Below are 25,691 nucleotides of genomic sequence, written 5' to 3'. Positions count from 1 at the left end.
GCCAGTCCTTGAGCTGCTGCCAGTGGACGAGTAGCAGTTCACATACAGCATCCAGGAGTAGGCTGAACACCTTGGTGTGCTCCACAAACTAGTTGAGCAGTTCCGTACCTGAAGAGCAGCTGGTACAGCCAGTCCTTGAGCTGCTGCCAGTGGACGAGTAGCAGTTCACATACAGCATCCAGGAGTAGGCTGAACACCTTGGTGTGCTCCACAAACTAGTTGAGCAGTTCCGTACCTGAAGAGCAGCTGGTACAGCCAGTCCTTGAGCTGCTGCCAGTGGACGAGTAGCAGTTCACATACAGCATCCAGGAGTAGGCTGAACACCTTGGTGTGCTCCACAAACTAGTTGAGCAGTTCCGTACCTGAAGAGCAGCTGGTACAGCCAGTCCTTGAGCTGCTGCCAGTGGACGAGTAGCAGTTCACATACAGCATCCAGGAGTAGGCTGAACACCTTGGTGTGCTCCACAAACTAGTTGAGCAGTTCCGTACCTGAAGAGCAGCTGGTACAGCCAGTCCTTGAGCTGCTGCCAGTGGACGAGTAGCAGTTCACATACAGCATCCAGGAGTAGGCTGAACACCTTGGTGTGCTCCACAAACTAGTTGAGCAGTTCCGTACCTGAAGAGCAGCTGGTACAGCCAGTCCTTGAGCTGCTGCCAGTGGACGAGTAGCAGTTCACATACAGCATCCAGGAGTAGGCTGAACACCTTGGTGTGCTCCACAAACTAGTTGAGCAGTTCCGTACCTGAAGAGCAGCTGGTACAGCCAGTCCTTGAGCTGCTGCCAGTGGACGAGTAGCAGTTCACATACAGCATCCAGGAGTAGGCTGAACACCTTGGTGTGCTCCACAAACTAGTTGAGCAGTTCCGTACCTGAAGAGCAGCTGGTACAGCCAGTCCTTGAGCTGCTGCCAGTGAACGAGTAGCAGTTCACAGACAGCATCCAGGAGTAGGCTGAACACCTTGGTGTGGGCGTCAACAAACATCTTGTTGAGCAGTTCCGTGAGACGACGGAGTTGCGAGTCGGTGAGGAGGCGACCGGAGTTCAGGTAGTTGGCCTGTGGAGGAACAGGTTATAGTGTGCCAAAGGACTGTCTCATTTCAAACATAGACTGAGAGATTCATACTGTCTTTGTCTTACACTAGTAATAGCACCCAAAAGAAAAGGAGTATAGTTTTTTTTTCCTATTTACTGACAAATTGGTTTGACTGATATTAAAAGCTGATATAAAAATTTTTATGGTAAAAATAATCTATGGGGTGATGTTGCAGACGCTATATTGAATCTGTTAGCCCTTTGAACGCCAAAGACGTCAATAGACGTGCGTATCACAGCCCAATATCAACCTTCGTGCATTCCGACAAGGTTTACAATGACGCGCCGCCTCGGAAAGACAGACGCACGAGTGATCCTATAAACTTTATAGAATCACTTTATAGTATAAAGGTTCCCTTTCTTACAAGCTTTTATTTAGTTTCACCTGTCCCGTTGTCTGTCTATCGGTCTGTAATCAAATCTTGCAAGTTAAATTTGATCCACTTCCCGGTTTCCGATTGAGCTGAAATTTTGCATGCATGTATAAATCGGATGACAATGCAATATTATTATGACATGGAGCTGATCTGATGATGGAGACAGGAGGTGGCCATAGGAACTCTGAGATGAAACAACGCAACCTATTTGTTTTAGGGGTTTTTAGAATCGTCTCGATGAGTATTAGTTGTCTGTCGTAAGAAAAGTACAGTCAGCGATAAAAGCTTGTACCAAAAATGAAATTTTTGCCTAAAACTTATTCCACGGAACCCTAAAAACCAGAAATGCGAGTCGACTTACCAAATGTGTAAGGCCATCTTTGCGTTCTGTCCAGTGCGTGCTCGCGCATAAAGCGATGATCTCGTCGGGCGGCGGCGGCGGCGGCGGAGACCCCTCCCAGCCAAGTCTTGATGCCGACCCCGACCACGACACGCTCTGCAACAAAGCATTAGCATTTATCTACACACATGTCATTAGTGCTCTATAATGCGTTCAGAAACCGTAGGAAATGACAAGCTTTATTACAACCAATTTTACTATGAGAACTTTCTTATCTGTGGTAGTAGAAAAATTTGTACTTTAATGTACGAGTACATAGGTAACGTTATAGATTTTCGTAAGGTTATGAGTTTAAATTTGGAACAGCAGTCAAAACTCAAGTGGGTCTCTATTCTAGTATCCATAGATATTAAAACAGTTATCGATACGAAACGTCAATTTAGTATGTTTTTTGTAATATAAACCGCACGATATTTGATCTCGAGTGACATGAGAATAGGGACTTCATTCTTTTGTCTAGGAATTAAAAAAAAACTACGGATGTGTGACATGCGTGAAAAAAGTTTTCATTCGCGCCATTTGACGTACAGTTTATCTTTTAGTTAGTTTTAAGTATGTGTTTAGATAAAGTAGTGTATGTAACTGTACATAATAAGGCATTAAAATACTCGTGTGATCCTTTTAAGAAACTCACTAACGTTCGTTTCTTAAACCCACACTCGTATTTTAATGCCTCTCATTATGTAGCAGTCACATAAACTACTATTAGACTACTCCATTAATAGTACATTGTGCAACGTGGGGGGTAAGTGAAATATTGTACGAGAGTCTATATTTATTCACGACAACCGCAGGCTGGAGTGAATTAAAGACTCGAGTAACAATATTTTTACCCCCGAAGTTACACACAATGTTTTTCATCACACTTGCGAAGAAAAAACAAAATTTTAAGCGAAATAATTCTTAAATACGGTGACATTTCAAACATTCGTCCGCCATATTGTCTTGTTTTGGCAGGAGGATTCGAAGGCACAGACCCATCCGGATTCAGCCACAATTGAAATATGTTTAAAAAATAATTTAAACGGCTATTCAATTAATCAAAATAAATATTTTTAATCATACACATAATTTATAAACGTCAGTATTTTCAATGTAAAACCCATTTAAAAGTACTTGGTTCGTATGATGTAGTGACATTATTAAAAAAAAAACTATAACTCACTCGTGTGAGTGTGTCGAGTTATAGCTTTTTCTTTCAGAATCCATAACTCCCGCGGGAACAATATAGGCCTTTGTCCTTTAGTACGCGTGCATGAAATAAGATCTTTTTCGAGCAAGTGTGATGAAAAGTAAATTCTTTATTTACAGTTTTAATCTTCTGTCGAAAGATGGCAGTGAATGTACTGTGGATGCATGATTTACCATGACAGTAACACTCTATAAAATGTATGCTCTTTAATCCAAGGGAAAAGATCGTCCAGACGAAGACGTAACTCATGGCTCAAAATCTTCGAACTTGGTTCAAACAGAGCACACGCTCATTAATCCGCGCGGCTGTGTCTAAAAGGGCCTGATTACTAGTGGGGCGTTTTTTTTGTTGTCCCCTACACTTTGTTTTCAAATTTGGGATTTTTTATGTTATTTCTACTCAGAATCACGAGCTCTTTCTATCCTAATAGGAGAAAAAAAGTGTCCTAAGGTTTTTATTTCCATTACGTCGCCATTTTTCATAGACTTTGTATGACGGTCGCGGAATGGAAAGATCGAAAAATGTATGGAAATTTTGGGTATGGAAATGGAAATAAAAAAAAATTGAAAAAAAAGTGTAGGGGACAACAAAAAAAATACGCCCTAGTCCGCCGGACGACTTCAGTCTGTCAGTTAGAACAAAAACACGGATGTGTGTTCCTGAATTTCGGAAGGCACATTTTACTGCTGACCATAAAAAGAGGAATTCTTGAATGATAAAACTCCAAAATGAATGCAAACAAGTATGTTGTGAAAAGTTTTGAAAAGATGTGTCCCGCCGAGTTTGTTGCCGGTCCCATATTGGGAGACCCTCCTCCAATTGAGGGGGGATTTAAATCTCGAGGCAGAGGTGTAGGGTTGGAGCCAGTGTAGCTCTATTTGACGTTCATAAGCGCATTGTAATATGCCTACTTGAATAACTATTTTTTATCTTTTATCTTATCTTTATGGATAACTATTTTTTATCTTTATCTTATCTTTATATTTTTTTTACAATTACAGTGAGCGCTTCATTCGCCAACAAACTGGTTACAGTTTGGCGATATCATAAATTTTGTTTGTGAGCTTTTGTGTAAAAAAAAAAAAAGAACTTACATCATGCCTTCTGTACGAATCTAAGCTCCTTTCCGAGCAGACGCTGGAAGCTTCAGAGTCGTCGTCACGACGACCGCTGTCGTACGCTGAACTGTCCTCTGGACTCTAGTAAAAGAAATAACATATTTTTGTAACTGGGGTCTCCAAACAATATATAAGCTGTATTTCTAAATTTTCTAACCTCCTAAGTCATCAATCCATGGCAATATTAATAAAATTCGCATTTGGAATGAATAATGTACGAATGTAGTGCATAATCTTTTATAAAAATACGATTATTTTCACCGACATCTTTGCAATAACCCAGTTTCAGTGCGCACCTAAACTTCAATCCACAGACCTGTTCACTTTTTAGGGTTCCGTAGCCAAATGGCAAAAAACGGAACCCTTATAGATTCGTCATGTCTGTCTGTCTGTCTGTCTGTCCGTCTGTCCGTCTGTCTGTCCGTCCGTATGTCACAGCCACTTTTCTCCGAAACTATAAGAACTATACTGTTGAAACTTGGTAAGTAGATGTATTCTGTGAACCGCATTAAGATTTTCACACAAAAATAGAAAAAAAAAACAATAAATTTTTGGGGTTCCCCATACTTAACTGAAACTCAAAATTTTTTTTTTCATCAAACCCATACGTGTGGGGTATCTATGGATAGGTCTTCAAAAATGATATTGAGGTTTCTAATATCATTTTTTTCTAAACTGAATAGTTTGCGCGAGAGACACTTCCAAAGTGGTAAAATGTGTGTCCCCCCCCCCTGTAACTTCTAAAATAACAGAATGATAAAACTAAAAAAAATATATGATGTACATTACCATGTAAACTTCCACCGAAAATTGGTTTGAACGAGATCTAGTAAGTAGTTTTTTTTTATACGTCATAAATCGCCTAAGTACGGAACCCTTCATGGGCGAGTCCGACTCGCACTTGGCCGCTTTTTCTATAATAGTCCCAATGCCTGCTGAGATCGGTGTCTATTGTTGCACTTGTGAACGGGTCCCAGCAGGTGTTCTACGTGCCATTAAAGCTCTCCAAAGGGCCTCTACGTGTTGGGTCTACAGGGTGTCTCATTTAAATCGGTCAGTATGGGAAATTCTGAAACTATAAGACATACGTAGATCTGTTCTTAGGAACCGTGTCATCGATTTTAATAACAAGAAAAACTGCATTCATACATTTAAAAAAAACCTGTACTCAAAATAATAAAAAGGCGGTGGTCATTTCGAAACGCTTGCTATAAAAATAAATTAAAGAATATGAAAACAATGCATTTTATTTATTTTAGACATCATGTTTCATAGTAAAATTTACTGCTTAAGACCTACACAATCGATATCTAAATAGAAATAGTTTTAGTTTTATATTTCAAAACGTCCGGGTTCGATTCCCGAGCCGAGTACAGGTTTTTTTTAAATGTATGAATGCAGTTTTTCTTGTTATTAAAATCGATGACACGGTTCCTAAGAACAGATCTACGTATGTCTTATAGTTTCAGACTTTCCCATTCTGACCAATTTAAATGAGACACCTGTATATCCCCACGTAAGCCTATCAAAAGACCGGGATTTATAGGCCCGTGCGATCGAAAATAAAATTTAGCATTAGATTAGCAGACTACATTTAGAAAAACCGGCCAAGTGCGAGTCGGACTCGCGCGCACGGAGGGTTCCGCACCATCAACAAAAAACAAGCAAAAAAACGGTCACCCATCCAAGTACTGACCCCGCTCGACGTTGCTTAACTTCGGTCAAAAATCACGTTTGTTGTATGGGAGCCGCACTTAAATCTTTATTTTATTCTGTTTTTAGGATTTCTTGTTATAGCGGCAACAGAAATACATCATCTGTGAAAATTTCAACTGTCTAGCTATCACGGTTCGTGAGATACAGCCTGGTGACAGACGGACGGACGGACGGACAGCGGAGTCTTAGTAATAAAAAAAAAAATTATTGACAAAAAACAAGTTACTAAGTGGGTTTTGAAGTCCCTGACTTTTGAGCTAGGTAAAGACCTGTGTTAAAGAAGTCAGTGTCCTCTCCTAGACAATAGAAACTATATAAGGAACATCGAATCTAGTATGACTTATTTACTACATTTCCCATTTTGTTTTTATATTTAAAGCAATTAATTATAGGGCTTGTTTTGATGCCAGAAAACAATGCCATTCTAATATGAGTAAGAGGGTCCCGTTTTTACCCTTTGGGTACGAAACCCTAAAAACCGATAGAGGCGCATGGCTAGCAGGCGCCTCTATCGGTCAAATTCGGCAATACAAGCGTCATTCGTTCATTTCATTTTGTTTGACTGGTAATGTTGGCTAAACTTAATCACAAAGTATTTTGCATTTTGAAATGAATATTAAAAATGCAAAATACATCTCGAAAAGTATTTCAAATAAAATACAAAATGTTTTTTACTAAAAGGCATTTAAATGCAGAATACAAAATAGGTATTTTGCATTTTGTATTTGCATTTTAAATAGAAGTATTTCAAATAAATCGCATCTCTGCAAAAGACCGGGATTTATAGGCCCGTGAAATCCAAAATAAAATTTAGCATTAGATTAGCAGACTACATTTAGAAAAAGTTACCCTTAGGACTCCTTCCGCGTCCCTGGTCTGTTGGAGCAGCCGCAGCGTGGCGGCCGGGGCGCGCGTGGAGCGCTCCGCGGAGTCGCGCCTGCGCACGGAAGCGCCCACCACGCTGTTGGACCGACCCGTCCTGTAACCATACATCATTTATTATAGTCTGGCAAACCTATTATACAGGGTGCCATTTGAGTCGTGATCAGTAATATATTTTTCTAACTCCATAAACAACGAGCAATTTAATGCCCCTACTCTTACTAAAATTCGACAAGTTTTTTTTTTATTTCTTTGTTTATTTTTTGTCATTAATTTTACATTTATAAGTGGATTTAGGATATTACAACGGCTTATTAAGATATTTAAATTAGTAAATTGAATCGCCTCTTTGAATCGGAACTGTCATTGACATCAATTTTGTCATTTGTCCCAGTTAGAAATAAAATTTACTTAATTTTTCATTTGAAATATCTTACAAAGCTGTTTAAATACCACATTGCCACTTGTAAAAGTAAAATAAATGACAAAAAATAAACAAAAAAATTAACAAAAATCTTGTCTGATTTTAGTAAGAGTAGGGGCATTCAATTGCTCGTTGTTTATGGAGTTAGAAAAACATATTAATTACTGATCACGACTCAAATGGCACCCTGTATTAGTCAATTTATATAGGTTGTAATATAAGTTCGATCCTGAATAAAGCGTCTAGCAGGCTAAGCTATTAAGACTCACACACACAAAAATGTTAAAAAAACCAAGCATGCCAGTGACATCAAATGAATTCAGAATTGAGGAGGATATAATGGAGTTATTAATGCGTATTTTTACAAACCTTCATGTCCTTAACCTTAGATGAAAAGAAATACCAATTTTGATTTCGCTTCACTTTTTATGCCACTTCTCGCGAGACACAACTACCAAAAAAATTACGTGACAAGCTATAATTGTCAACTACGTGTATATTTAAAAACATTATTAAATATCATGGTTCGTCATGTCAATAAGGGTTTCTTGGGTAATATTTAGGTAGATATATTTATAAGTAAACGATGTAGGTACCTGGTGGGGCTGGTCTCCCTGGAGCCGGCGAGCGAGCGCGGGATGCCGGAGGGGCGGCGGCGCGCGCTCGCCAGCGAGAGCGGACCTGAAGCCCGAGACGACGGCGACGACGACCGAGACGTCGCTGCGAAACAGTTTCAAAATAAACTTTTTCTACTCCCGTACTTTTATTTGTCATTTAAAGGGTCGATCACACACCTTTAAAACCCTACCTTATAGTTGTCAAGACAAGTCTTTAGTCTATTCCCCAAAAAAGAATTTGTGCATACACGCAGTATCTTTTTGGCGATTTTACGATACTTCGTGTAATGACCACTTAAGAAATATTGAATGAAATACAGTGTTGCCAACCTTATTTTAAATGTCATCTCTGACAAAGAAGTGAACCATAGACATGTTTTTTTTTTTAATTTCATTCATTCATGCATTCTTTTCCCGCCCGTACCCTCCACTTTTACTACTTCTTGAATTAAAAATATTTGTTAAATTTACAATTTTATTTCAAAGTAAGTGCTTGGTCGTAGAAAAAGTATTGTATGCAACGTTGTTTAACTGAGTCAAAAAATACTCGTGGCGTCTTTATTAACAATTTTCGGCTTCGCCTCAAATTGTTACTCACGCCACTCGCCTTTTTTGACCTCTCTTAAACAACGGTTGCATAAAATACTATTAAATAAATGTCATATATTAAGAAAAAGTGACCAAGGCCTCCAGTGCCCCAGGCTGGAATCGAACCAGCGTCCTCTGCTATCGCGGCAGGTGCCTGTGCCATTCGGCCACCGGGCCACAGCGGCATAGGTCGAATTTTTCCAAGTATATGCACTCCTTACTGAAGGCTTATGGCGCCCCCTGGCCACCTCTAAGGTAGAACACTATGGTTCGACCTTCTAACTAGATCATCTCAGGTGATACCGAGTTAGTGAGTTTAAAGTTTATAATTTATATAGTAGTGTGTCTACTTGAAATAAAAACAAATTAAAATATTTTCTGAAAATAATAGTTTTAAAATGTCAAAATATGCCACCCCAAACGCGTGTATACATAATAGTTAGGGAGGCGAATAGGGGAATTTTCGGCAATACTCGAGCGTGGCAGTTTAAGATATGAGAGATACCTTAGACCTAATAGAACAACCTTGTAAAGTATTTAGCTCTATATGTAGTGACGCGCGCCTAGGATAGACGATCAGATTAGTAAAAAAAAATGGATAGTCTGAAATACTCGAGCGCGTCAGATTAAGATTTTGGGGGTTGATTTTAGTGTTTAATTAAAGACTAAATTTAACTAATCTGACGATAAGTCCTTGACGCCGCCGAGTTATAGGGTCGCGAACTTGTAAAAAAAAAACTTTAATCCGGCATTCTCGAGCGCGATTTTTTTATTTTTTATTTTGAAGAATATAATCTAAAACTTACTAAAAATACAAAATCTGCCGGTTTCCGCATGACCGGAAGTGTGGAGGAGCCATTTCGTCTTCCTAAGAACGCGTTGCGGCATATAAGTCGCGAACGATACATTTTACAAAAAAAAGTTTAAATAAACAAAAAAGGTAATTTTATTTTACACAAAAAAAGGTCTCTTTACATTTTTGTCCAAATAAAAAGCGCGGCCACGGAATTTTTTGAACCAAAAAACCTTTTTCGGTCAGATTAAGAGAACCCACCAACATTTTTGTCAGATTAAAAAAAATATGCTTTCAGGATACCGAGATAAACCTCCCCTATGAAAATCTGACGCGCTCAAGTATTTCAAAAAAACTTTTTTTTTTGCATTTTCAAAAATTCATCGTAACTTATCGTCACGCCGAAATCGTCAGTTTTTTTAAAGGAAGCTTCCTTGGGGCCTACTTAACACCCCTTCCGAAAATCTGACGCGCTCGAGTAAATTTTTTTTTTTTGCATTTTTGACTACTTTATATGCCTACCCCCACCACGCAAACCGGCAGATTAGTATACCGTTGTTATCAGAGGCACTCGGGGCATACGTAGTATGAATATCTGACGCGCTCGAGAATGCCCAAGTAACTGTTTTTTTTTAACATTTTTGAAAAACCGTACACGCCAAACCCACCGCTAAAATGGTTTTTGCCATACGAGCTTTTCTTTTCGAAATTATTTTATCTTTCGATTTTGATAGGTCTCGACGGCGCCGTTGAATTACGCCATTTAGCTACCTCGCCTCCCTAACTATAAGGGAAGGAATGGAAAGATTTGCGAGGTCGTGGTAGGCTTCCGTAGCTCATTTGGTTAAGAGCAACACACGGATTGTGGAGGATGCGGGTTCAAGTCCTGCCGGAAGCGTAACTTTTTCCATTTTTTCCTTTAATATAAAATTTGACAAAATATGAACAGTCTCAAAACATTCGCGCGGACTCATTTCTAGGTTCAAAATAAGTGCGCGTGCAGGTGAGTAGAATGTTTAAATTGTTTTAAAATAATAAACGAGTACTTATGACCGTGATTGTTTCTTAACATATTCATTGCCACCCAGCCAAACAAGACATCCACGCCAGGTCACAAAAAATTCGTCATAAAAAGCCACGTACCACGATCCCGACTATCGGGTCGTCCGACATGGGAACGAAATCATAAAATACCCGATAGTCGGGTTTTCAGCACTGAATGTGTTAAATCTAATTTGTTTACTCCGAAATCAAGCAAAGTTACTATCCAGTATCCGACCGGATAGCACGTTACTATCCGGTATCCAGCCGGATATTAAAATATAATACAATATACTTTATTTTCAGACCATGTCCAGTGTTAGTGTACATTCCTTTAATACTATTTTAGTGCTAAACCTAAACTACGCTTCTGGACCCCATATGTATATCGTTCCAGTGTTTCCAGAAGGCGCAAGCAGGCGACTCTATAGTTCGTTTTTTTTTAGCATTAGAAAGAACTTGAAAGAAGGTAAGCGATCTTGACATGTCTTTTAATTGAAAAACGCTTTTTAAAAATCAGTAACTATTACTTATAAAAGCAGAAGAATATAAATGATCGTATTAGATTCATAATTGTTACATATTTGCCGTAACTTATTTTTAAAATGTGTTTTTCAATTAAAAGACACATCAAGATTGTTTACCTTATTTCTAATGCTAAAAAAAACGAACTATAGCACTAGGCGCAAGAGGCTGTTGGAAAATAAGGGCCGGATACCGGATAGTAACCGAATATCCGGTGCATATCTAATGATAGACTTACGTTGCGACTGCGACACGCCGGGGCGCGACCTCGAGCGGCCGACCGTCCTCTCGGGGCTCGGTGGGACTCCGCTGTTGGTCTGAGGGGATCTCTTCGCGCGGGCTGCAAATATATCACTACATTGTATCACCACATCGTTTGAGGATCTAAAATCACTTGTGTGGATCACTTAGGATCATAATTCATTTATTTATTATATCTATGGTTGCTACATTAGGTATTACATACGGTATTTTGGGAACATAGTAGGACGTATTTGGATTAATATCCAAATACGTCCTACTATGTCCCCAAAATACCGTATGGCCTCGATATATTATTCTTTATAGGCAAGGGTCGGAAAAACGCCCGTCATTTTGAAAACATAACCATAATTTAAGACCCTTTTATGAGTCAAAATGTTCGTTCAGTCTACGGATGTCATTAGGGCATATTTAATCGTTGACATTGGTATAGAAAGTCCGTGTTGTACGGAACAGGGTTATATTTTGGTTATAGGGCACAAAATCCTAGCAATTAGAAACTAGATTATTTCCAAAGTGGGTGTATTCGTATTCATTAAACATTAGTTGAACTAAAACGTGAGATTCAGCAATAACTAAAAAATGCTGCTGATGCTATAATAATAACATTTTGTTAAACGAAACATTACGAAAGTAAACTTAAAAATTAAAAATGTTTTAATTTTATTTTAAGTAATTATAACCAAAACGGTACATTGATACAGAACAATAAAAAAAATATTAAAAAAAGACATAGAAAGCTACTTCACTTACACATAGCAACGAAAAGGTGCGTGAAAATATTACTTAACTGTGGATTATATTTAATGTAGGTATATTATGTACCTTGTTGGGCGACTTCCCCCTCTATATGGAGGCAAAAACAATTCAACATTCATTAACTAATCGTACAACAATACATTTTACGTCACCCTAGGCCCGTAAGTGGGATTTTCTCACTTCCTGGCCAAGGCAAGACGTAAAACTTTAGACAAACCACGGGCGGTAATTCGTAAAGCCCCAGATCGCATATTTATGGCCCTCGCCTTCGGTTCGGGCCACAAACACCTGCGATCTGGAGCATTCACGAATTCACCTCCCTAGGTATGTAATGTACTATTACAGTACATATGATGCTACTTTACCGCTCTAGTGTGGTAACTAGCACAAAACGTGCCTATGTCGAAAATTTAAAGAGCCATATGTACTGTAAAACGTTGTACAATACACGTGCGAAAAGGTAATTCGCAACTCGTGCCGATTTAAAACACTTTCTTCGGTCGTGTTTAAATTTATCGCCACTCGTTGCAAAATCCCTACTTTCCGCAATTGTGTCGTAATGTACTAATACTCATATACGAATACACTTCACTCGTTGTCACACTAATTTATATCTTGAGTTTTTTGCTTGCTTGATATCGACAATATTGTTACAATAGTTATTAGTTTTACAAGGGGGCAAAGTGCTAATATTGATACCCGAGCAAGCGAGAGATTCTAAAATGGAATTTTGAGCGTTGCGAGGGTTTCAAGCTCGTGCTACACAAAATTTGCCCCCGAGTGAAACACAAAAATTTTCACCACGCCAACCCGAAGAAAATATTAACTGTAAGATATCAAACAAAATCAAACCCAAATGAATGTCATTAAATATTTATCATTCAAAATCATCATTTAAAACTCAGTTCTACCAGCAAACATAAGAAAACAACTTAAAATTTGCATTTGATTACTTTGCCTCACATGTGAATAAAATGCAACTTGGCTATCAGTTTTTGAACTATCAAGAGAGCCTTTACCAGTTGGTGTGGTGAAAAATTCATTACTATCCATTTTTTGAGACATTTCGTCCCACAAGTCTTGAAAGAAAACCTACCCCACCACTGTTACCAATGTAACCCCCATTCAATTCAATTCAATTTCAATTTCTTTATTCATAACGTAAGTTACATGTCAATTTTATTATACATATTTACATCTTAATTTTATATTAACAATAATAAGTATCTCATTTCAATAATCACATATAACATTGTTTGGATTCATAAATTCATCGAATGAGTAGAACGCTTTATCTATTAAATATTCCTTTAGCTTTCTAATAAACATATTGTCTGATAATTCTGCTGACTTCAAATTATTTGGCAAACGATTATAAATTCTAGGACCTATGTACCACACACATTGTTCAGACTTTTTTAGTCTGTGCCGGTTAGGAAGGAGATTATTTCCATTATCACCAAGGAGTGTATACTTACGCAGGCTGGCGGTGCCGGCCGCCATCTTGGCGCGCGTCATGTGCGAGTAGAGCGCCCTGGCGCGTGCGCGCTGCGCGGCGGCCGCGTCCACGGCCGACACCGAGCGCGCCGCGGCGCCACAAGGGGACCGGTCTGTACAAACAACAGTCACTCTATGGCTGAAGATTTTTAGTAATAGGCTACCTGACTAATTTTCATTTATGGTATCAATCGATCGGGTTTGTTTTTAGGATCAAATGTCTATATGGGACCCACTGCATTAAAGCAAAAAAATATTCAGAAATTATGGTCAAAGTCTGACAGTCGTACTTCACTCGTGAAACGGCCCTAACAAATCGCTATATGAACGTGACGTCAAGGTCACTGAGATCGCATCTTGAAGTATGAACAAAACAAGAAAATTGCATTTTTGTCGGTGAAATATTGCGTTTATGTATATAGTTGCTATACAATCGTTTTTTGGATAAAATGTGAGGAATCGAATGGTATTCTTACTTATTTCGTTTTTGAAAGTTAAAAAAAACTTAAATTTAGAAACTTTCAAGTGCTGTAGTTTTGTATTATTTCCATATTTTTTTTTTAATATCCACAATATTGTGATAAATTGCTCATTTGCTATCTAATTTACTAAATTTTGTTATAAAATTCAACATGTCTCATCATCGCTATTCCCATAGAATGTCGCTTACGCTTTTGCCATGTATGTAATTGGGTCAATCAACTATTTCTTGTTGTTATTCTGTCCCATCAGCGAGGAGACAATAGTAGCATAGATTGTTAGAAGAACTGCTGTACCATGTTCTACTAACATGCTCAGTAAATGTCCCATTATGGAAAGGTCTTACAACTACCATAAAATGCAAGTTTGGTTCATTTAAATATGAAAAACCTAGAATTTTAAGTGACTCAGGAGACCGTAACCATAGCAACGTGTGACAAGAAAAAGTTGATTAATCCAATTATGTATCCAATCCATGTACAGGTGGCTAAAAATAACTGCATTCCCGTTGCCAGGGAGGTTTTGGGATTATACTGAGCAACTTTTACTATGGAACCAATCCTGTTATCGCAAAAAAGAGAATTTGGCTGTATCATACATTTTGGCGGGATCTCGGGGTTGGTCCCATAGTAAAAGTTGCTCAGTATAATCCCAAAACCTCCCTGGCAACGGGAATGCAGTTATTTGTTAGCCACCGTGTATATAAGTATCCGCCTGTTCTCCTGTACAGGGTGCGTAGTCAACATGCCAGTTGTTTACGTTCCGTAGCGAACGGAACGCAACCGTCACTGTCGCAGTAATATGAAAAAGTAATTTCCAAAAGAGACAGTAGTGTTAACCTCCTAAGGCCCAAGGTCCTACCTATAGTACCTATTCAGTTCGATGTAATTTAAACCATGTTCAATTGGAACAGAGTTGCTTTTGCTTTGTTTCGTTCAATTTTCAAACAACGAAAAATCAACTCTATTTCCTACATTTTAGGTTCAAATTTCAGTGGCAAATTTTGGATGTTTCGTTTGTATAGCTGGGCCTTAGGAGGATAGAGATACAAAGCGTTTCGTTGTCGTAGCGCAAGGGATTGTCACCTTGGCTAGGCACCCAGGTCGGATTCCTCAATCGATTCTCGTGACTTTTTGTGTACTTATGTATGGTATTGTACAGATTTTAGTCGATTCTGTTTTTATTTTTCAAAATGGCGAGCCCATGGGGGTCAGCGAGTTCTATAGCTCACAGTGCCACTAATTCAATTGGCAACTGTCAAAGGTTTGCATAGATGGCGCCATCATGGCTTGCGCCTTTTTCTATGAGATTTGGCTTAAAGGGCGGGCATCCAGGGCATTAAAAAAACAAAAAAAATACACAATTCTAGGGATTGACAGGGCAAGCTATGATGGCGCCATCTGCTAAATATTTCGACCGGCCAACCCTATTGTTCGACCTGGTATTTTAACTAGAGTTAGTCTAGCTAGTGCAATAGTTCACCTCTCATGGCGACGGGTATGTGCGACACGGGCGGCCGCTCCTGCGACGCGCGACGTCGTCGCAAGGAGTTAGTCCTGGTTATACCCGACACTAGGTTTTCGGTTGACGCTGATTAAAAGTTAGATACAAACCGTGTCCGTAGCGGCGTGGAAAAACAAATATAGTTTGTCAAAGGACTGTCTCATTTCTAACATAGACAGAGAGAATCATACTATCTCTGTCTTACACTGGTACTAGCACCCAAAAGAAAAGGATGAGTATAGTTTTCCTGACTCTTACTGACTGACAAATTGGTTTACAGTACATATGGTGACATTTTGGTGTGTTTTGAGCTTACTGTGGGACTTAGTCAATCTGTGTAAGAATGTCCTATAATATTTATTTATTTCCCGAACTAGTGCGGGAAATAGCACTTTCCGTGCGTATGTCGAAAGTTTAAAGTGCCATGTGTACTGTAAAACGTTGTACGATACACGTGCGAATAGGTAATTCGCAACTCGTGTCGATTTCAATCACTCCCTTCGGTCGTGTTTTAATTTATAGCCACTCGTTTCGAATTTCCTCTTTTCCGCACTTGTATCGTAAATAACTATTGAGCAACTATAGTTACAAAAGTATGCAAACCACAGCATAGTTATAGCAAAGAGAATTTGAAATAGAGGCGGAATGTCAAAGTAAATTATGTAGTCACAGTAAATTCATCGCCGCCCTTCGACAGCAGATTAAAACTCTTAGAATGCCATTTGACTTTGATCCTTATTTCACTGATTTGTTAATTTGTTACATATTGAAATTAACGCCATCTACTCGACAGTAGGCCAAAGGTATGGTGCAATCTATTCGAGCGATGGCGCCATAACCTTTGGCCTACTAATTTGCCAGCAAAAATGATTTTGGCGTGTGCGAGATATTTTTGAATAGCGAACGACACTTTCTTAAAAGATAAAAAAATAAAATAAGTCATATTACAACATTAATGTATAATTTTATATCATTATTAAAGTTTAAAGTTACAAGTACAATTTGTACTTGACTTAAATATATGTGTTATTTAATTTCTAAAAATAAGCTATGTTCTAACCGCCCAGACATCAAAACTTGCCAAGACAAATTCAATTATGTTATGTTAAAATAACGATTTAAAATATAATGGAATGGGATAACCTTTTAAAGGCCTCTGGGCGGATAGAGGATGTGGGTGGATCAACTATTTCTTGTTGTTATTCTGTCCGGTCAGCCAAGAGACAATAGTAGTATAGTTTGTTAGAAGACATTCTTCTGAGACGCTTGGTAGACGACCCTCAATGGAAAGGGTTTATAAGTGGCACAAAAAGCGTGTTTAGAGAATATAAATGCCTAAAAATCTGGCCTGTGACCCAGGAGAACGTAACCATGGCAACGAGTGACAAGAAAAAGTTAATTCACCCATGTAATAAATGTAATCCATCATTGTACATAAGTCATAAGTGCATAAACATATTTAAAACGCATGTATAAAATTCTTAACAAAATGTAAATAAGTATATATATTTTAAATTGCACAATTTAAATCACAATTAGGTTGTCACAATCACATTTTCACAAGAAAATTAACAATAATCGTTTACATGCGTTTTGTACTACAGGGTGTCCCAAAAATATATTATGTTAAACATTTTATTTAATTAAGAATAGTTAAGATAACACAAATAATATTAGTTTACAAGACTTAGTTAATATAACTAAAAATTAAGAAGAAGTAAGGCTAGTTTATTCGATTCTTGATTTTTCGTTTTTTCGTAGCGTTTTTGAAAATGGGTTTAAACACATTTTTTTAGATAGATTTCTTCCGTCCAACTTGGTAAACTGAAAAGATTTAAAACCAATGTTATGTTTTTGTTTTCAATCACTACTTCAGAAGAAATTAACTATCTATCAGTGAAACTAAATGTATAACCGTTAGTTTATGTAATCTTGATTTTTTTATGAACTCTCACGTATATCTAACAACAAATTAAAAGCAATGCTATGATAAATAAAAATAAAAAAGTAACTTTTTCAAAATTAATCTTGTTTGATGGGTTGACTATCAACTTAATTGTAATGATAATTTCGTTTATAGTATATTATATATTATCACTATATAGTATATTATATGCACTACACGTATTTTCATGTCGTAAATATCTACAAAAATCTAGCTGTAAATTTATGAGTACCTATTTTTGGGACATCCTGTATAATACGGTATGTGAACCATTTACACTACAAGCTATGGGGCTATTCATAAATTACGTCATTTCAAATGGGGGGGGGGGGGTCTGGACATCGGATGATGCTAGCATGACGTAGGAGGAAACGGGGGGGGGGGGGGGTCAAAAATAGATGACGTAATTTATGAACAGCCCCTATGTACCGCTTAACTCGGTCGGTTCCCTAGAGGAGTGGTTATATAGGTAACCTAAGAAACCGACTGAGTTAACCCTTTGAACGCCGCGCGCCATCGTGAACCTTCTGGGAATGCACGAAGGTTGATATTGGTCTGTAGCCGCGCGCGTCAATTGACGTCTTTGGCAGTAAAGGGGTTAAACGGAAAGCCTGTTTGGTTATGGGTACAAACCTGATACGCTGACAGATGGGCTGCGGGGACTGGTGATCGTTCGTCTTTCTGTAACAAATATATAGTCTGTCAAGTCGGATATGTCAGTAGCAATGTAAAGCAAACTGAAGTATGGTATCCCTAGGAAACGAACAAAAAGCAGCAATGTACATCGAACACTGATGAAATGTAAACAAAACAGTTCCACAGATAAGATATAAATGACACGCGATTTTCGAACAATTCAAACGTAGTGTTTTTAGGGTTCCGTAGCCAAATGGCAAAATACGGAACCCTTATAGATTCGTCATGTCCGTCTGTCTGTCTGTCTGTCCGTCCGTATGTCACAGCCACTTTTCTCCGAAACTATAAGAACTATACTGTTGAAACTTGGTAAGTAGATGTTCTGTGAACCGCATTAAGATTTTCACACAAAAATAGAAAAAAAAAACAATAAATATTAGGGGTTCCCCATACTTAGAATTTTTTTTTTTCATCAAACCCATACGTGTGGGGTATCTATGGATAGGTCTTCAAAAATGATATGGGTAAATCCACGGTGACTCACGTTACTTTGTAGTCACGATTCCTAACAATCTTGTCGTATATTTGAGATCAAGAGCTTTCTACGTCGAAAACTTGATAATAATATCACAGAGTACATTACTGCGAATCATTTATCGAAGTACTTTTTCTCCATCAAATTATAAAAATTGGAGAAAAGTGGAAAATAACTCCATGACTCACGTTACAAGAAATGGACACGGAGTTTTACGCCTTTTGTGTTTGTTGATTTCCCTTTGATTATTGAATGAATTAGTTTTAACAAAATAACAAAACAATGACATAAATATGCAAGCTTCTTTAATAGTTAACCAAATGAAATCAAAGATACACCCTTATTTAACTAAAATATAAAACCTTACGAACTCACGTTACAGCGATTTCGTGAATCACGTTACTTGCGACTACCTAGAATATTTTGATATTTTTTATTATTTCTAGCAAACAAATAGCATAATTTTTACTTATTATTATTAGAATTAGAACTTTTCTGATACGTTATTTAGCTCTACCCAAAGCTTGGCGATTAATTAACATCGGAGATGAGGATGCAATTGAACTATCTAAGGCTCTTGCTTATTCAGCTTTTTTCTTTGATCTATATGTTTTTCAACTCTTTTTCTGGTTTTTTCTCTTTCATCCTTTATAAATTTGTTTTTCTTTTTTTGAGTCATGTTATCTAGCAACTTCTTCTTTTGCCTGATTTTTTGGCGGCAAGCCTATGTTTTTTCTTATACTCTTCATACTTTCCGTCGTCTTTCAGCTTCTGTCTTCTTCTTTTTGCCCTTTCTGCCGCTGATAGAGGCATTGTAGCTACAAAATACATTCAAATATTTAGTTACTCGCTTTACAGTTGCAACAACGCGATTCACTGTGACTCACGTTACAAGTATCTCAAGTCATGTATTTCTATAAAATAACACTTATGCGGAGAAATAAACCGCGAGAATGACACCATCTAAGCCCAATCATACACATAGTTCAATATAAGTTCGTTTGTCCAAAACTTCAGTACAGTAAATGAAAAATATTGTTTTTTACGTTACTCACGTTACTCAACGACATGCAATTTTCATTCACCTCTTACATATTTTGCTTTCAACTTATGATAATTGTAATCAAAGTAACGCGTGAATAATTTAATAGACAACAGATAAATAAAGGTTACTTACGAGTACCTCTTCTTTGGGTAAAAATCAATTAAAGTCGTAATATTTATAATCACTTATTTTACGTTCGTAGTTGATTCCGCAAGCAGCACTTACAATGTCGGAAATTATGACAACCGTTGACTTATTATTGACTTAAGGTTATAAAATTTGTTCTGCTACCCTCATTTGATTATTCTACATTCAAACACATTCTAAATTCAATAGTTTATTTTTTCGTTGTCATGTCCGAGTTACGCGGAAAGACCCATATTGAGGTTTCTAATATCATTTTTTTCTAAACTGAATAGTTTGCGCGAGAGACACTTCCAAAGTGGTAAAATGTGTGTCCCCCCCCCCCCCTGTAACTTCTAAAATAAGAGAATAATAAAACTAAAAAAAAATATATGATCTACATTACCATGTAAACTTCCACCGAAAATTGGTTTGAACGAGATCTAGTAAGTAGTTTTTTTTTAATACGTCATAAATCGCCTAAATACGGAACCCTTCATGGGCGAGTCCGACTCGCACTTGGCCGCTTTTTCAAACTTGCCGCCTGTCGTGTCGGGCGAGGGAGTTAAGACGAAACAGGAACTGAGATTTAAATATTTTAGGTAAATATACCCGTCTCGCTAACGGAAGCGGCTCCCAAAACTAGTGCGATAAGGACAAGACGAAAAATCCTGCGTAAAAATCTCAAAAATCGAGGTTTCGTACTCGGCTGTTTCCTCCTCCAAAACTTAACCAATCGTAACCAAATTTGGAAATCTAAATGATTATGAAATTATCTGTGTCGGACCGTTTTGCTTTTTTGGCAAATTGATATCAGTTTTGAATACCACGCCTCTCATTGCGGCATAGTCAATTAGGCCAATTTGGACATTTTTGAAGGGCTCTAGCGCCTTAAAAAACTAAAATATCAAAAAAAGCAAAACGGTCCGACACAGATATTGACAATATTAATCTGTGTTGAAAAAAAATCATTGCTCTAGCTTCAAAACCCACGGAGGAAACAGTCGAGTACGTTTGTATGGAGAAATGACCACTCCTGTTGGCTCTTAAAAGGCTGGCCCGGCAAAGAGAAGACTGGCGATTACGCCACCGACAAGAGTATAGCTCTTAAATATTGATGATGATCATGTATAAGTTACTTTATGGTTTACGATGGGTGTTATAGTTCGTTTTTTTTAGCATTAGAAATAAGGTAAACAATCTTGATGTGTCTTTTAATTGAAAAACACATTTTAAAAATAAGTTACGGTAAATATGTAACAATTATGAATCTAATACGATCTTATAGTCTTCTGCTTTCATAAGTAATAGTTATTGATTTTAAAAAAGTGTTTTTCAATTAAAAGACATGTCAATATCGCTTACCTTCTTTCAAGTTCTTTCTAATGCTAAAAAAAACGAACTATAGTGCTGCACTCTGACGGCAGAACATTGCAGTAATACCCCCTATAAGGTACTGACCGGTGCCGACGTGTTGCAGACTGTCGACGCTGCCGACGCTCCTCTCTCGCTCTAGTTGTTTCTGCGCGGCGGCGTCCAGGCGGGCGAGCAGCTGCTCGGCGTCGGCGGGGAACGCGCGCTTGTACGCCCAGTACGCTCTGTATATACTGACCGGTGCCGACGTGTTGCAGACTGTCGACGCTGCCGACGCTCCTCTCTCGCTCTAGTTGTTTCTGCGCGGCGGCGTCCAGGCGGGCGTACAGCTGCTCGGCGTCGGCGGGGAACGCGCGCTTGTACGCCCAGTACGCTCTGTATATACTGACCGGTGCCGACGTGTTGCAGACTGTCGACGCTGCCGACGCTCCTCTCTCGCTCTAGTTGTTTCTGCGCGGCGGCGTCCAGGCGGGCGAGCAGCTGCTCGGCGTCGGCGGGGAACGCGCGCTTGTACGCCCAGTACGCTCTGTATATACTGACCGGTGCCGACGTGTTGCAGACTGTCGACGCTGCCGACGCTCCTCTCTCGCTCTAGTTGTTTCTGCGCGGCGGCGTCCAGGCGGGCGAGCAGCTGCTCGGCGTCGGCGGGGAACGCGCGCTTGTACGCCCAGTACGCTCTGTATATACTGACCGGTGCCGACGTGTTGCAGACTGTCGACGCTGCCGACGCTCCTCTCTCGCTCTAGTTGTTTCTGCGCGGCGGCGTCCAGGCGGGCGAGCAGCTGCTCGGCGTCGGCGGGGAACGCGCGCTTGTACGCCCAGTACGCTCTGTATATACTGACCGGTGCCGACGTGTTGCAGACTGTCGACGCTGCCGACGCTCCTCTCTCGCTCTAGTTGTTTCTGCGCGGCGGCGTCCAGGCGGGCGAGCAGCTGCTCGGCGTCGGCGGGGAACGCGCGCTTGTACGCCCAGTACGCTCTGTATATACTGACCGGTGCCGACGTGTTGCAGACTGTCGACGCTGCCGACGCTCCTCTCTCGCTCTAGTTGTTTCTGCGCGGCGGCGTCCAGGCGGGCGAGCAGCTGCTCGGCGTCGGCGGGGAACGCGCGCTTGTACGCCCAGTACGCTCTGTATATACTGACCGGTGCCGACGTGTTGCAGACTGTCGACGCTGCCGACGCTCCTCTCTCGCTCTAGTTGTTTCTGCGCGGCGGCGTCCAGGCGGGCGAGCAGCTGCTCGGCGTCGGCGGGGAACGCGCGCTTGTACGCCCAGTACGCTCTGTATATACTGACCGGTGCCGACGTGTTGCAGACTGTCGACGCTGCCGACGCTCCTCTCTCGCTCTAGTTGTTTCTGCGCGGCGGCGTCCAGGCGGGCGTACAGCTGCTCGGCGTCGGCGGGGAACGCGCGCTTGTACGCCCAGTACGCTCTGTATATACTGACCGGTGCCGACGTGTTGCAGACTGTCGACGCTGCCGACGCTCCTCTCTCGCTCTAGTTGTTTCTGCGCGGCGGCGTCCAGGCGGGCGAGCAGCTGCTCGGCGTCGGCGGGGAACGCGCGCTTGTACGCCCAGTACGCTCTGTATATACTGACCGGTGCCGACGTGTTGCAGACTGTCGACGCTGCCGACGCTCCTCTCTCGCTCTAGTTGTTTCTGCGCGGCGGCGTCCAGGCGGGCGAGCAGCTGCTCGGCGTCGGCGGGGAACGCGCGCTTGTACGCCCAGTACGCTCTGTATATACTGACCGGTGCCGACGTGTTGCAGACTGTCGACGCTGCCGACGCTCCTCTCTCGCTCTAGTTGTTTCTGCGCGGCGGCGTCCAGGCGGGCGTACAGCTGCTCGGCGTCGGCGGGGAACGCGCGCTTGTACGCCCAGTACGCTCTGTATATACTGACCGGTGCCGACGTGTTGCAGACTGTCGACGCTGCCGACGCTCCTCTCTCGCTCTAGTTGTTTCTGCGCGGCGGCGTCCAGGCGGGCGAGCAGCTGCTCGGCGTCGGCGGGGAACGCGCGCTTGTACGCCCAGTACGCTCTGTATATACTGACCGGTGCCGACGTGTTGCAGACTGTCGACGCTGCCGACGCTCCTCTCTCGCTCTAGTTGTTTCTGCGCGGCGGCGTCCAGGCGGGCGAGCAGCTGCTCGGCGTCGGCGGGGAACGCGCGCTTGTACGCCCAGTACGCTCTGTATATACTGACCGGTGCCGACGTGTTGCAGACTGTCGACGCTGCCGACGCTCCTCTCTCGCTCTAGTTGTTTCTGCGCGGCGGCGTCCAGGCGGGCGAGCAGCTGCTCGGCGTCGGCGGGGAACGCGCGCTTGTACGCCCAGTACGCTCTGTATATACTGACCGGTGCCGACGTGTTGCAGACTGTCGACGCTGCCGACGCTCCTCTCTCGCTCTAGTTGTTTCTGCGCGGCGGCGTCCAGGCGGGCGAGCAGCTGCTCGGCGTCGGCGGGGAACGCGCGCTTGTACGCCCAGTACGCTCTGTATATACTGACCGGTGCCGACGTGTTGCAGACTGTCGACGCTGCCGACGCTCCTCTCTCGCTCTAGTTGTTTCTGCGCGGCGGCGTCCAGGCGGGCGTACAGCTGCTCGGCGTCGGCGGGGAACGCGCGCTTGTACGCCCAGTACGCTCTGTATATACTGACCGGTGCCGACGTGTTGCAGACTGTCGACGCTGCCGACGCTCCTCTCTCGCTCTAGTTGTTTCTGCGCGGCGGCGTCCAGGCGGGCGAGCAGCTGCTCGGCGTCGGCGGGGAACGCGCGCTTGTACGCCCAGTACGCTCTGTATATACTGACCGGTGCCGACGTGTTGCAGACTGTCGACGCTGCCGACGCTCCTCTCTCGCTCTAGTTGTTTCTGCGCGGCGGCGTCCAGGCGGGCGAGCAGCTGCTCGGCGTCGGCGGGGAACGCGCGCTTGTACGCCCAGTACGCTCTGTATATACTGACCGGTGCCGACGTGTTGCAGACTGTCGACGCTGCCGACGCTCCTCTCTCGCTCTAGTTGTTTCTGCGCGGCGGCGTCCAGGCGGGCGAGCAGCTGCTCGGCGTCGGCGGGGAACGCGCGCTTGTACGCCCAGTACGCTCTGTATATACTGACCGGTGCCGACGTGTTGCAGACTGTCGACGCTGCCGACGCTCCTCTCTCGCTCTAGTTGTTTCTGCGCGGCGGCGTCCAGGCGGGCGAGCAGCTGCTCGGCGTCGGCGGGGAACGCGCGCTTGTACGCCCAGTACGCTCTGTATATACTGACCGGTGCCGACGTGTTGCAGACTGTCGACGCTGCCGACGCTCCTCTCTCGCTCTAGTTGTTTCTGCGCGGCGGCGTCCAGGCGGGCGTACAGCTGCTCGGCGTCGGCGGGGAACGCGCGCTTGTACGCCCAGTACGCTCTGTATATACTGACCGGTGCCGACGTGTTGCAGACTGTCGACGCTGCCGACGCTCCTCTCTCGCTCTAGTTGTTTCTGCGCGGCGGCGTCCAGGCGGGCGAGCAGCTGCTCGGCGTCGGCGGGGAACGCGCGCTTGTACGCCCAGTACGCTCTGTATATACTGACCGGTGCCGACGTGTTGCAGACTGTCGACGCTGCCGACGCTCCTCTCTCGCTCTAGTTGTTTCTGCGCGGCGGCGTCCAGGCGGGCGTACAGCTGCTCGGCGTCGGCGGGGAACGCGCGCTTGTACGCCCAGTACGCTCTGTATATACTGACCGGTGCCGACGTGTTGCAGACTGTCGACGCTGCCGACGCTCCTCTCTCGCTCTAGTTGTTTCTGCGCGGCGGCGTCCAGGCGGGCGAGCAGCTGCTCGGCGTCGGCGGGGAACGCGCGCTTGTACGCCCAGTACGCTCTGTATATACTGACCGGTGCCGACGTGTTGCAGACTGTCGACGCTGCCGACGCTCCTCTCTCGCTCTAGTTGTTTCTGCGCGGCGGCGTCCAGGCGGGCGAGCAGCTGCTCGGCGTCGGCGGGGAACGCGCGCTTGTACGCCCAGTACGCTCTGTATATACTGACCGGTGCCGACGTGTTGCAGACTGTCGACGCTGCCGACGCTCCTCTCTCGCTCTAGTTGTTTCTGCGCGGCGGCGTCCAGGCGGGCGAGCAGCTGCTCGGCGTCGGCGGGGAACGCGCGCTTGTACGCCCAGTACGCTCTGAAATACAAATTCACATGAGCGTGCATTCACTGTAGCCTCCCGACTCCCTGAGGCCTCCATAAAGGGGTCCCTTTGTTTCCCATAAAGTTTCAAGTCATAATGTATTGTTTGTCATATTATCATTAGTCATAAAACTGAAACCGTTAACTTTTCAGGATTTTCGTAAGATTATCCTATTGATAGATTAGGTTTGCACAGATGATGTATTTCTGTTGCCGCTATAACAACAAATACTTAAAACAGAATAAAATAAATATTTAAGCGCGACTCCCATACAACAAACGCGATTTTTTTGCCGTTTTTTTCGTTATGGTACGGAACCCTTCGTGCGCGAGTCCGACTAGCACTTGGCCTGTTTTTATTTATACCTGCGTCCATAAGTTCTGGCAGTGCTGTCCGCGTCTATACAGGCGCGGCGGATGGCGTCCCTCACAACTGGCAACTGTTTCTCTATGGCCGGCTGAGACCACTTCTCCAACATTAGCACTAGGATTTCACTGTAACAAAAAAATTGAATCATTTCAAATCCAAATAAAAAACGGTTTTTATGTTTACGTTTTAGCTTTTTGTGTTGAGTTCATTTGCGTTTATATGTGTGCGCGGCACGTCTGTAC

General features: G+C 42.3%; 1 protein-coding gene across 1 annotated transcript in view; it reads right to left on the bottom strand.

Moving 5' to 3' along the window:
• LOC134658989 (CLIP-associating protein) overlaps positions 1–25,691 on the bottom strand; it is a 76,571-nt gene that overhangs the window by 29,361 nt on the left and 21,519 nt on the right. The window contains exons 14-23 of the mRNA XM_063514596.1: positions 25,446–25,574; positions 24,485–24,621; positions 17,845–17,892; positions 13,265–13,396; positions 11,005–11,106; positions 7,799–7,922; positions 6,746–6,875; positions 4,157–4,261; positions 1,832–1,966; positions 871–1,055 (exon numbers count right to left, since the gene is read on the bottom strand). Of these exons, the coding sequence (XP_063370666.1) occupies positions 871–1,055; positions 1,832–1,966; positions 4,157–4,261; positions 6,746–6,875; positions 7,799–7,922; positions 11,005–11,106; positions 13,265–13,396; positions 17,845–17,892; positions 24,485–24,621; positions 25,446–25,574 (1,227 nt within the window). The remainder of the gene's footprint in view (positions 1–870; positions 1,056–1,831; positions 1,967–4,156; positions 4,262–6,745; positions 6,876–7,798; positions 7,923–11,004; positions 11,107–13,264; positions 13,397–17,844; positions 17,893–24,484; positions 24,622–25,445; positions 25,575–25,691) is intronic.

This window comes from Cydia amplana, chromosome 24 (genome assembly GCF_948474715.1).
Source record: "Cydia amplana chromosome 24, ilCydAmpl1.1, whole genome shotgun sequence".
Lineage (NCBI taxonomy): Eukaryota > Metazoa > Arthropoda > Insecta > Lepidoptera > Tortricidae > Cydia > Cydia amplana.
The sequence above is the reverse complement of the archived record's forward strand: the minus strand, read 5'-3'. Positions and strand labels throughout refer to the sequence as shown.